The sequence below is a fragment of the Heptranchias perlo genome, chromosome 5 (genome assembly GCF_035084215.1).
Source record: "Heptranchias perlo isolate sHepPer1 chromosome 5, sHepPer1.hap1, whole genome shotgun sequence".
NCBI classification, from domain to species: domain Eukaryota; kingdom Metazoa; phylum Chordata; class Chondrichthyes; order Hexanchiformes; family Hexanchidae; genus Heptranchias; species Heptranchias perlo.
Genome location: NC_090329.1, coordinates 24,742,881 through 24,755,521, shown reverse-complemented (window position 1 = coordinate 24,755,521; position 12,641 = coordinate 24,742,881). Strand labels below are relative to the sequence as shown.

The following is a 12,641-nucleotide window of genomic DNA, read 5'->3' as shown; positions in this document are numbered from 1 at the left end:
GCGTGTTCAGTTGCTCATGCACTCACACCTTTTTTATTTTTCTGTCCGTCTCTCTCTGACACACCCCACCTTTTCCACAGAACATCAGAACTACTTTGGAACTGATGAAAACCTGGGACCCGTGGCTGTCAGCATTCGCAGGGAGAAGCTAGATGAATCAAAGGAGAAGGATGGGCTGCAATACAACTACCGTATAGCTTTCCGGACCAGTGAGGTGAGATTCTATCGATGTTGCCATATATTTCATTTTTAAAGCAGGTTTGCCAAATGTTGGACATGGAATGTTTATAAAATTAGGCTAAATCCTGAGATGAGATTCCAACCTTGAAATCAATCCTGTGCATTAATTATCCTTTCTTGTATATTCAGTCTTTACATACAAGTGGGATTTGCCATCATCCTAGCAAGGTGGAGGATTTTCACCTTTTAAGAGATTTGTGCTCTTGTGCTGGTTATTCAGGTAATGAGCTTTCCCCATTCTATTGGTTACGAGGCCTCATTCTAAAAGGGTACCTGTCGATCTTTGTCACGCAGCAGCAATTTTGAATGTCTTCATGTACAGTATAAGAATATGTTTTAACCAGTTTTGGTGTTTCTCTGTGCTGAAAAATAGTTTAGTTTGTAGTAAGTTGTTCTTACAGCCTCAAAAGTTTTTCAAAAATCAGCTTGATGGTTCTTTTGAATTCTCAGTGAAGTTCTTCTGGCAAACTCCCCTCGTGTGGGAAGCTGCAGTGCAAATCAGAATCATGGCTGGGTTTTGGATGTAGACCCTGTAACTGAGAGTGCCAGTACTCTAACTTCACCTCGTGTTAGTCAATGCTAATTTTAATAGCTTTGTAGCACTATTAGTATTCTGTAAAGATATGTCCTAAAGAAAGCAGTTAATTTGACTTAGCAATGCTTGTTCCTGTGATCAAAAGGTTTTTAATTAACCAGAACATTTCCTGCATGAATAATGACAACAAAATTCATATTCAGCAATAATTTGTAGTGTCAGTCCCATAAATTAGTCTCCGGAGACAAGCTAAAGAAGCTTTTTTTTTCCTGCTAAGTTTCTCTCTTCCCTGCCCCCACGTCCTCTGCTCCCAGTGAATTTCGTTCTCATCAAAGTGAGGATAGCAGACCTGGTGCTCCACACACAGGCACTTGGGTTTTACTCTGCAAAACCTTTACAAGTAAATCAGCTGGTGTTCTTTTCCCCACTTATGTATATGTATCTAGCCAAGCATTTAAATTGGTCTGTGTACCACGTCATTGACGTCAAAGACCACAGTCTCAGTTGGCCCGCCTAAGCCGCTGCCAAAGCAGGAATGTCATTCTCACTGTGTGCCTCAAGTGTGTAATGCTGCAGATTACTGTTTTGAAGAAGTATTGGATATGAATTATATTTTTGTTAGCACTGCCACCTCTGCATTAACACTGCCTCTGAGCCAACTTGACATTATCACTAAAACATCCCTGAGGATTGGGTTATATTTATTGAATATCTAGCTGTCAGTTCCTTTGGTTAGCCCTTTGTGGTGAAGTCCGTTTCCTCTGGTTAGATATACCAAAAGGTTGTAGTTAATTTATAAACCTATTTAAGCTACAGGAACTTTGACAGTATGGATATTCAGTGACCCAGCAACTGCTGTGGATCAAGGTGGGGAATCATGTCCCAGAACTTGGAGTTCAAATCCAACTTTAGAAAGGGAAGACCATCAGCTTCTGTGAAGCTTCACTGTTGTGCTTGGCTGGTTCAGGACCCATACCAGACATATAGATCAAATTGATTTACTCTTTAAGAGGGGGATGCCTTTTTGATCTAAGATGTGACCAGCTTTCCTTAGTAAAGGAGACCAAAAGGCTTATCCAGATTTTAGTTTACATATGTTCAAAGTATAGAGTTGCTTCCAAGGTATTCTGGAAGTTCTTCTGCACTGATTATTCTGTAATTTCAGTGAAATTTCTGATTCCAATTGAAGATGCAAAGGAATAAAAAGAAAATAGTCAGCCCAAAATTGTGTGGTGCTGCATGAGGGATGACCTTAGATGAAGCCTTTCTTTCAGAGTTTCAGAAGGAGGCAATAAACAGAGTTTTTTTGCCTTATAAGATGTGTATTTTTTATATATTTATTTTGAGTTGTCAGCTGAGAGACTCACGTGTGGAGTATTTTTTAAAAGAGGTTTCTGATGCTCAGACACTTTTTTTTCTGACTCATGCCTAGAGAGCTCCTGATCTAATAAAATCTGTTATTTGCATCCTTCCTTGTATAATGAGGCACATGGAAGTGTTTCCTAATTATTGTCTGGTGTCGAGACGCAATGCAATTGGAAAGGTGTGAACACTTCTGAGAAGAGACTTGTTTCCTGAATTATTATTGCACTGTTTGCTTTGATGTGCATTTAAGGACAGATCTTCAAAGATGATGCTTATACATCAAAAAGAGACACCCATATAACCCAGAGGCCTCCTTAGGGCCTTTGGTTCTACATGTGTTGAGCCCCTATTATGTGTCAATAGAGATTTCATGAAGAATCATCCCATGTAAAGTAACATCCAAAACTATGCTTCTAACAATATGCAGAGTAATGATGCAATGGTTTTGGACTATTGTCTCCTTATTTTTAAGTAGTCAGACTAATTCAAATATTGTGTTATACTATATCATTATGTTGCTGTGTATTTTTTGCTTCTGTATATTCTTTCACCTATAAATAAATTTGTACAAGTAGTTTACCCTGGGAGAACATTCACCACACGGACTGCAGCGGTTCAAGAAGGCGGCTCACCACCACCTTCTCAAGGGCAATTAGGGGTGGGCAATAAATGCTGGCCTTGCCAGTGATGCCCACATCCCACGAACGAATAAAAAAAAATGCAATTCTGGCCGCATGTTATTTTTCTGTCTTCTGAAGTGATGGGAGAACATGGTGGGCGTTCCATGTACCCTCCAGTAAGCAATTTACAGCAATTAGCTATTAATCTAACCTATACATGGCAGAGAATAAGTTCTCGGCTTTTGGTTCATAAAGGGCTCGGTCTGCTTACGGACTAGCTGTGAACGTGAGAAAAAATGTTGAAAGAGGCCTGAACTGAAACTGAGGCTACAGTTCAGCCTGTGCTTGAGTTGAACAAGTTGCTTATTGAGAGATCATTTCCATCTTCTTCAAAATATCGTCACATTTTTGGAGGTTTCAGCTATCCAGCCAACTTTTTAAAATGTTGAATTTAGGACCTGTTTTGGGTATCGTTTGGCTGATTAATTCCCTGTCTCCTTGGTCAGACCCCATCTGTAGTACTGCATTCGGTTTTGGACATCAAACCTCAGGAAAGATATATTGGCCGTGGAAGGGATACAGCACAGATTCAACCAGAATGATACTAGGGTTTAAAGGGTTAAATTATGAGGACAGTTTGCATAATTTGGATTATATTCCCATGAGTTTAGATGGTTGAGGGGTGATTTAACTGAGATGTGTAAAATGATAAAGGGATTCAATAGGGTAGATACAGAGATACAATTTCCTTTGATGGGACAGGGAGCACAATCTTAAAATTAGAGCTAGGCCATTTAGGAGGGAAATCAGGAAGCACTTCACACACAGGGTAATGGAAAACTGGAACTCTCTCCTGCAAATGGCTGTGGATGTTGGGTCAATTGAAATTTTCAACCCACTAAGATCAATAGATTTTTGTTCGGTAATTACATCAGTGTGCTCCTTGCTGTCTGGTCTGCACCAATCGTGACCCATGAGCCTGCCGTTCTGCCAAGGAACTTGACAATCAGGTGCCCAATACCCCTATTACTTATATAGCAATCTGATTGGTCTGTAATGACCACTTGACCAGTTACCTTAAATGGGTCCATGGAAAGCATATGCCTTTCTCTCCTAGTGCATTGGTGTGTGTGAACTATATGATCCCTTCCTCCATTTCGATGCTTCAGTCTGCTAGACATTTGACAGCCATTAATCGTACCTGACCTGTGTTTTACAGGTGGTTTCTAGATTAAAAATTACAATATTTTGTTCAATTTGTTTCCTCAGATTAATGCATTTAATTTCAATTTCATCATGTGATTAAATTATTAGATTTCATTTGAATTGTTTGCCTTTGCTTTAGTTGCAGAGCCACCAGGTTGAGGTTTGACCAGTTTGTATTTTTTCTTCATTTCAGTGACCTTTGAAACAGTAATTTGTTGTGCCCATTTTTATTTCCAAAATGATTTTATCCCCTGTACTGCACTCAGCTAAAAAATAAGTTAATGTCTATAGTAGTAAGCTAAACAAGGTTTTAAAAAAATCACTGCACATTATAATTCACTCAAAGCTATGTTAAAATTTTGCCCATTATGTGTGTTAAGGCCATTTTTTCTCCTCAGTCAATCTGTTGCCATCTCACACCTTAATGAGCTTTTAACTCCACCCCTTTATTTTATTGCTTTGAGTGAATAGTGATGTACAGTGATTTTTTTTTAAAATCTTGTTTTAGTTTACCGCTACAGGCATTTTTTTTTACCCCGAGTGACGTTTAACATGCACCAATTTTGTTTGTCTTCTGAGCAGAACAGAATGATTCTTTTGTTTTAAAAAAAAATCCCATCAACCATTTTACAAAATTACTTGGCTAGATTGAATTGTCCAGATTATAAATAAGAACACCGCTCCAGTGAATTATTCATTTTTGTCCCATGAACAGATTCCTTTATTTATCTGTGACTTTTCTACTGCAGGCATCTTATTTTTTTAATGCTGTATGGATTTTAATTCTCTAGATTTTTGAACAAAGCCAGTGCAGAATCAGCCATTTTAAGAGGTTACCTGACCAGAGTTGAAACACTCTTCATCTTCTCACAGCCAACTTTTCAGCTCCCACACTAACAAGAGCAAATATGACCAAGTACTTCAAACTATAATTTATATCATTTTTGTTCATGAGCAATCCCATCAGAGAGTAACTAGTTTCCTAATATATTCCTGTCTGTCCTCTGTTAGATATAATGCGTTGGTCCCTCAAGAGCTTGAAATTCTATCAATTTTCAAAAAAATTTTCCCCATTATTGATTTACGGTGCTTCAAGAAAGTTGAAAGAGGAGAACATTCAATCTGGCCATCATAGATCTGAAAATCACATACTTCCATGTTGCTATAAAATCACATTTTAAGTTCAGTATTTGCAGGAAATTATATCAGAACACCTTGCTTTGTGTTGTTTTGGCTACTGCCCAGAGTTATAGTCAAGTCAATGTCAGAGTGCACATCTATCCCTTAATCAGCCAGTTGGCTGATTTTAAAGCACCCAATCAACCTCTCAGTGGGCACAAAGTTCACTGCGCCATCAGCTGGAATTTCTCTTTCATTTACCCAAGTTGCACCTTTCTTCTACAGTAGAATCTTCTGTATCCACAAAATGGTTTCTGGACCAACCTCCCTTCCAGAAGACTGGTTCTTAGAGACATTTTTCCTGAGGGATATTTAGCATCCTGGAAACTGAACTGTAGCCTTGAAACTTCCTGCTGTAGTTCAGTTATCCTTTCCTTCATCCCTTCTAATATTTCTCTTTGTTCAATCATGCATTGACTGATTTGTCTCTGAAAGGAGATCCTGAAGTGTCTGAAGATCTATTTCGGGGAACAAATCCTTCTAGCCATTTTCTGGCAACAGATCTATCCGTGGATAAGTAGAGAGATTGCATTAATTATTAGATATCCTAGGGCCAGTTGGGTAAGCTGAGAGCAACTGCATGTCGACTTTCTAGAATTACTAATGACAAAATGCCCCAATCATTGCACACATGCAAAGATAACCCAAGTGTCTATGTATGGAAGGTACCCCTTCGGATAATTCAGAGTATTGGAATTGGCAACCTTTCCACCCAGTAATGGCATCAAGTATCTCCTGATCTGGTATAGAGTGGGCCGCTACAATTTGGAGCTCCTGCAAAGTGCTTTAACCCCAAACTCCGAGGAAGATTTTTAAATCAAGTATTGGTAGTTTTACTTGGGCTGGCCCTCTGCTAGAGCAATCCCAAACTAATCCCTCTGCCCCATGCTCTCCCTATAGTCCTGTATCTTCCTTTACACCAAATCTTTATTTACGCTTCCCTTAAAAGATGCAATGATCTCTGTTGGTATGCTGGGCCTGTGCTTGTAGTACTGGGGTTGATCGAATATTGAGCAGCGTGAAATGTAGTTGTTTTCAAATCCCTCCATGGGCCTACCCCTCCCTATCTCTGTAACCTCCTCCAGCCCTATAACCCCCCCCGAGATCTCTGCGCTCCTCCAGTTCTGGCCTCTTGTGTATCCCCAATTTTCATCGCTTCACCATTGGTGGTTACCTAGGCCCTAAGCTTTGGATTTCCCACACCAAACCTCTCTGTGCCTCTACCTCTCTTTCCTCCTTTAAGACGCTTCTTATAACCTACATCTTTTAATATCTCCTTATGTAGCTCGGTGTCGGATTTTGCCTGATTATGCTCCTAAGTGCCTTGGGACGTTTTACTATGTTAAAGGAGCGATATAAATGTAAATTGTTTTGGGATTTTTTTCACCCCCTGTGGAAATCCATCTGGACCTTGTCTAGCAATCCTGTACAATTCCTTTTAAATGAACAGGAAAAATTTAGATTTGAGGTTAGGATCAGATTAGCCATGATCTAATTGAATGGCGGAGCAGGCTCGAGGGGCCGATTGGCCTGCTCCTATTTCTTATGTTCTTATGTAAAATCTAAAATCAGAAATTCCCAAGTAGCTGACTTACCTTTATTGTAAAAGGTTACATTAGATCCTCCTCCACCACCACCCCACTCTTCTCCCCAAAAAGCACTCTATTGCTCTTGTGTTTCTTTCTGCTTCTGTTGGGGCTGCTTTCTGCCCATTGCGCCTCTTTTTCTGCCAACTGTGCTTTTATTTTTTTGTGGCTGTTCCCCCTTTTTAAAAGCACTGATCATTCCCCATTAATTTCTTAAGTTTACCCCTGAAATAGTGAAACAGCAAAAATGGTGGAACCTGTAAAGGACAAAACCAAAATGGTAAAATTGAAAGCCATTTTTTATTAAAAAAAAGATAAACTAGGAGGGGAGGAACAGAGAGAGGAAAAATGGGCATGTATTATAATGAAAGGGGAGTCAGAGTAGAGGGGGCATCAGTATAAAACTGCCACTAACACCAGAGTGAGAAGAGAAGCCCTTACTCAGTTAGATCATGGAATGCTTTCCCACTGGGAGTAGTGGAGGCAGAGATCATTGCATCTTTTAAGGGAAGAGTAAATAAAGATTTGGTGTAAAGGAAGATACAGGACTATAGGGAGAGCATGGGGCAGAGGGATTAGTTTGGGATTGCTCTAGCAGAGGGCCAGTCCATAGATGATGGGCCTCCCTCTGTGCTGTAAAGTTCTATGGGGAGAAGGGGTAGAAAAAGCTCTATTTTTAAAAAACCTCCTAGAGAATACTGTTCCAGCCCAGGTAAAACTGCCACAATACAAGCCACATCAGCATCATTCGTTTTCATGCTAATTTCAAAATATTAATTCGTATTTTTTTAAGTAAGAAAATGTTTGTTTGCTAGCTACTTACTTACCATTGTTAACAAACTCTTATATCTCCAGCATAAATTATGTTTTACATACTGTATCATGTTTACTATTCTGAGTAAAGCTATTTTGTAAAAATAAATTTCTTTGGCAAGCTGTTAACTGTAGAAAATTGGATCAGATGATAATGCAACATTGATGTAAATTTTAAATTTGCTAAGTGAATTTGCATGGTTTAATTTCACAAAGCTGAAACAGCATATTTTAATGTTTGTATAGTCATAAAAGGACTTAAATCTTAACACTTTTTCCTCCCTGTTTTTTTTTAGCTTTCCACTCTGAGAGGAGCAGTACTGGAAGATGCTGTACCATCTACAGCTCGACATGGCACTGCTCGAGGTTTGCCTATGAAGGAGGTGCTGGAGTATGCGATACCTGAGGTGAACATCCAGTGCCTTAGGGTGGCTTCAAGCTCTCTCAAAGTATTGGAACAGCTGCTGAAACTTGATGAGCAAGGGGTAAGTTTTACACTGTGATAACTATCCATGTAAAGTGTATGGTACACTCGATTGGCTCAAAAATCATAATTTAAAATAGGAACAAATCCCTGTTACGTGATTGCCGGAAATAAGAACAGATTGGAAAACTATGAATGAACAAGCAGGAGGGTCGTTACCAATGAACAATTAGCCAGCTATAAAACAGTTGGAATGTTGGAGAAGGGAAACCACCGAGATAAGCTTCTGAAAATGTTTTTGACCACAATCTCATCAATTATAAGAGAATAAACATAAGGCTCAAACAGGCACCTGAAGCTTAAATAATTCATACAAAAACCTTTACATTTACCTGTAAAATTGTTATATCATCTCTCTAAGTTTACTTTAACTGGCTCTTACCTTGTTCAGCACAACCTTCCCTCAATATTTTTCCCCACATGTGCACCGTTAATTTTGCAGTTGGAAATTTTGCTATTGTTTAATGGTTATATATTTTTAATGCATTTAAATGATTAGAGCAGCTGCACTTATTTTATTTGTGTGTACCTGAGAGAGAACTCAAAAGCAACCAGCAGAAATAAGGCTTAATAGAAGAGCAGGAAATTATGGATGAATTGTACCATTATTAGTTTGGAGGGATCTTGTGAATAAAATGTATAAGCAAAACCTTTAGTTACATTAAGAATGGGGTGGAGATGCCGGTGATGGACTGGGGTTGACAAATGTAAGGAATCTTACAACACCAGGTTATAGTCCAACTGTTTTATTTGAATGGGTGCAGAGATAATCAGAAAGGGAAAGATGCAAATTGATTTAATATTAAAAAAAAATATCGTTGATCACTAAAAATGTAGGCTTAAATGAATGGGACAGTCTGCCCGCCTGATGTTCTAGTTAAGGAGAAGCTGTACTCATTATCTGTCAGAAAACCTTCAAAAACAAATATTATTTTTGCTTAAAACTTTTATTCCTCTAACCAGGAAGGAAATATAGCAAGGAACTGAAAGGCTAAATATCTAAAGCGGTATTGAAAATTTAAAAAGCTGCCTGTTAGAATAGGAAGCTGTAATGTGGCGTGTAAGTTTATGTATACAGGTGACTTTTGGTTTCCTGAGAAAATGCCTATTCTCTGAATATGGTGGTGTGCCCATCTGGCATTGTGGACACCAGATTTCCATTCAAGCACCTGAACAAATCAATTGTTTGAACCATATCCAGCTATCTTCCGTGCTTCAAAGCAAAATTAAACTGCCAAACACAATGCAGAGTGCCCACTTTTAAAGCCAAGCATCCGGTTTCACTGTAGGAAAACTGAAGTGCCTTCTCTATCCCCTCCCTCGACCCATGTAACCTTTCAGGCTTCTACAAATGCACCACCTCAGTCCCAACCAAGTGCTGGCTCTGCAGCTGGCCATTCCAGCTCATGGTATATGCAGAAGCCCGAGAGGTTACTCAGATGTCATGGAGGGAGAAGGCACTTCAATTTTCCTATTAAAGATGTCCAGTTTGATTCCTGAAGCCCTGCCTGAACCTTTAGGTTCTGCCCTTGTTGGGGCTAATAAGCAATGTCACAGAAGGCCCTTCAGTGTTTTAAAATGAAAGTTAGATTATACAGGCTGCATTTGCTTTATTTTACAGTTTTTTCTATTTGGTTTGAAATAGCACTCATTAAAATAGATGAGTGAGATTGCTTGAATTTGTGGGGATTTTTAAAGTTTATTGCTTATTTTTAAAGGTTATTAAATGCTACTGCAGCATTTAACTGTTATACTCTCTGAAAAGTGTTTGAAATTTTGTTGCATAGTTTTCCTGCAGAAGATTCCGTCTGTGATGGTGCGTTGGGATATGATGTTAGAATTCTGTCATACCATGAGGCATTTGCGATCTGCTTTTGCTGTTTTGCAAGGAGGAGATTATAAAATTGCACCTCATTTATTAACACAAGGGAACTTAACTCTGGTTTTCCCCAAGCATTGTGCAGCACATAGCAATAATAAATTCAGTATTTCCTTCAGAACATTATTGCTTCAGACAAAACTGTTAATGAACTTTTAAAAGTTGTAGACTTGTGCTTCTTTGCTGATACTACAGTTATACATTTAAAAACAGAACCTTTCCAAGACCAAGCCTGAATTTTGCAGACCCAAGATCAGTAAAAACAAACAGGCCATGAAAACTGAACTTAATTAAATGCTAACATTCGCAAGAAATTAAATTTATGAAATCATTGCATGTGCCAAGTTTACAAAGCTTCTGGGCAGACACTGGAATGTTTTTCAATAGGACAGAACCACCCAACAATGATGAGACTAATTCATAATCCAAGATTAAAGATTGTGTTTGTTCTGAGGGTTTCTGCATTGGAAGCACATGATCTTTGGAGAGAAGCAACTGCTGCTCAGGTCATTTGCTATATAGCCTTCCCACAAACAAAACAAATGGCAGGCAGTATGCCATTTTCTCCCGGCTCTAAGATTGTTGTTTGTCCAGAATTAACTTATTCATGAGAGTGGCAAATTTGTGAGTGATTTTGATGCTGCCAGCATTCTACTTGAGCGGAAGATGTAACCATGGCTGTGGACAGCAGCTTACTAAATACACAAATTCCATGTGTTGAGTTCTAATGAAATGGATATTCCTGTTAAGTAACGGGAAAAAAAATCAAGTCATATTTTCTCACTACATCTATTAACTGCATAATGCTGTTACTACTGATTTAACTTAAATTTACTGATTTTAAATTTACATCCTAAATTACAATGCTCTTCTGTGTTAGGTGCTGCATGACACCTGTTATTACTGTAACCCCTGCCTACAGCGGATTAAAGTAATAATATAGAACTTTACCTTTTGGAAACATTGCCATCGCAGTTTACTGATATTTCAGTAAGTTTCTGTTGAATGGGTACAATTTTGTGGCAATAGCCATACAATTATAGGAATTGGTTCGTTAAAAAATTAACTTACTGTTCATGATTTATTAACAAGAAGTTTCATCTGGGAGGGGGGGGAAATCGATGTACTCACAGAATGGTATCAGATTGGTAGAAATCTTGTTGTGAATAAGATGAAAATACTTTTGTCGCTCTGCCTGAACAGATTAATACTGGCAAATCCTGTTGACTTTTCCCTCCCTTGATAAATGAAATGTCTCCCATTTGATGACCCAGCCTGGTAAGATTTGCTACATGGGGAAATCGAGAGTGAGATTGCAAATGCTGCAGCTCTGGGACACAATACATCTGGGACAGGGCATCAGTCTGCCCACCTGATTCATTTGTGTGAAAAATTCTAGTTCTAGTTTAGATTCATTGAAGGGTGAGCTATTCGAAGTGTATGACTGTAAGGGAGGTGAGATTCCACAGGACAATCAACAGCGTGCCAGAAATGGGGCACGGGCATGGTTTAAAAAGTTTGATATTTGTATTGAAATTGATCATGTTTCCTACTCTAAGATAATATAAAGTTAGATTCTTTACAGTCAAAAACATCAAACTACAACTTGTAACAACAAAAGATTTTTACACAGCAAATTCCAGAATATGATATTGTTCAGTCAATTTAATTTTCTAATCATTTGAATGTGACACAGTTGATTACTTCCAGGCCTCTATCTGAAACCAGACTCTCTCTAGCAATTGTTATGCTGGTGCAGTGCTACATTTTCACTTTTAAGTATAGGATTTTTTGCCACTTCTATTAAATGATTACATTTTTGGAAAAAAAAACTTGTACGTGCTTCCGTCCGCTGGATCTTGAACTACAGAAATCCTGGGCCCAAAACTGGTGTGACAACAGCAGAGATCGGGCATTAGACGCTCGGCGAGACCTGGACACACCGGGTCCTGCCCAGCAGAATGACACCGTGGAATTCTGCATAGCCTGGGTAGGCCGGACCTCCATCCACCCCAAATATGGTCCAGGACATAGGAGGGGATGGCTTCCCCTCGCCAGGCATTTCCTTGTCTCCTGCCTCCCTTTGCCCAGTGATCAGGACACTGGGAAGAACTGGGTGTACAGCTTTCTTCTCCATGGGTAAAAGTGGGGCTCACCAGGGTCCCCTAGCCGAGTCGTGGCCTGGAAGGCACTGGGAATGCTTCAATGGCGTGTTTGAGTTGGCCATTTATGAAGAGGGCCGATCACCTTGGGGCAGTAACCTGATTGGAAACATTCAAATGTGGAATTGCAGGAAAGATGAGTGTGGATTTGGGAGGTGACATCGCGTTAAGAACTTTGGAGAGGGAAGGGAGCTTGGCGATGGAGCGGTAGTTTACCAGGACAGGTGTCGAGTGGGAATTTTGAAAAGGGGACAGTACCTGAGAGGGAATAATTTACATCAGCTAGCATGGGGGCCAGGAATGGAAGTTGGGTGGTCAGCAGTTCAGTGGGAATAGGGTCAATGGAGCAGGTGGTGGGTCTCACGGATAAGATGAGCTCAGATAGGACTTGAAGGGAGATGGGGAAAGAAGCTAGAGAAAGGTGTGGGATCAGGGCTCGGGCAGCAAGAAGCCTTGGAGAGGTTTGGCTTGGTAGCCAAGGAGAAGTGGGGTGGGGGGAAAAGTAGCAGAGGCAGTTGAATGGATGGTCTCAATCTTAGTGACAAAGTCGTCCATGAGTTCCTCGCACTTGT

General features: G+C 39.6%; 1 protein-coding gene across 5 annotated transcripts in view; it reads left to right on the top strand.

The window, feature by feature from the left end:
* Positions 1–12,641, top strand: part of sipa1l2 (signal induced proliferation associated 1 like 2) — a 393,092-nt gene that overhangs the window by 141,283 nt on the left and 239,168 nt on the right. For all 5 annotated transcript variants that reach the window (XM_067984149.1, XM_067984146.1, XM_067984148.1 and 2 more), the window contains exons 3-4: positions 81–214; positions 7,841–8,029. In XM_067984149.1, the coding sequence (XP_067840250.1) occupies positions 81–214; positions 7,841–8,029 (323 nt within the window). The remainder of the gene's footprint in view (positions 1–80; positions 215–7,840; positions 8,030–12,641) is intronic.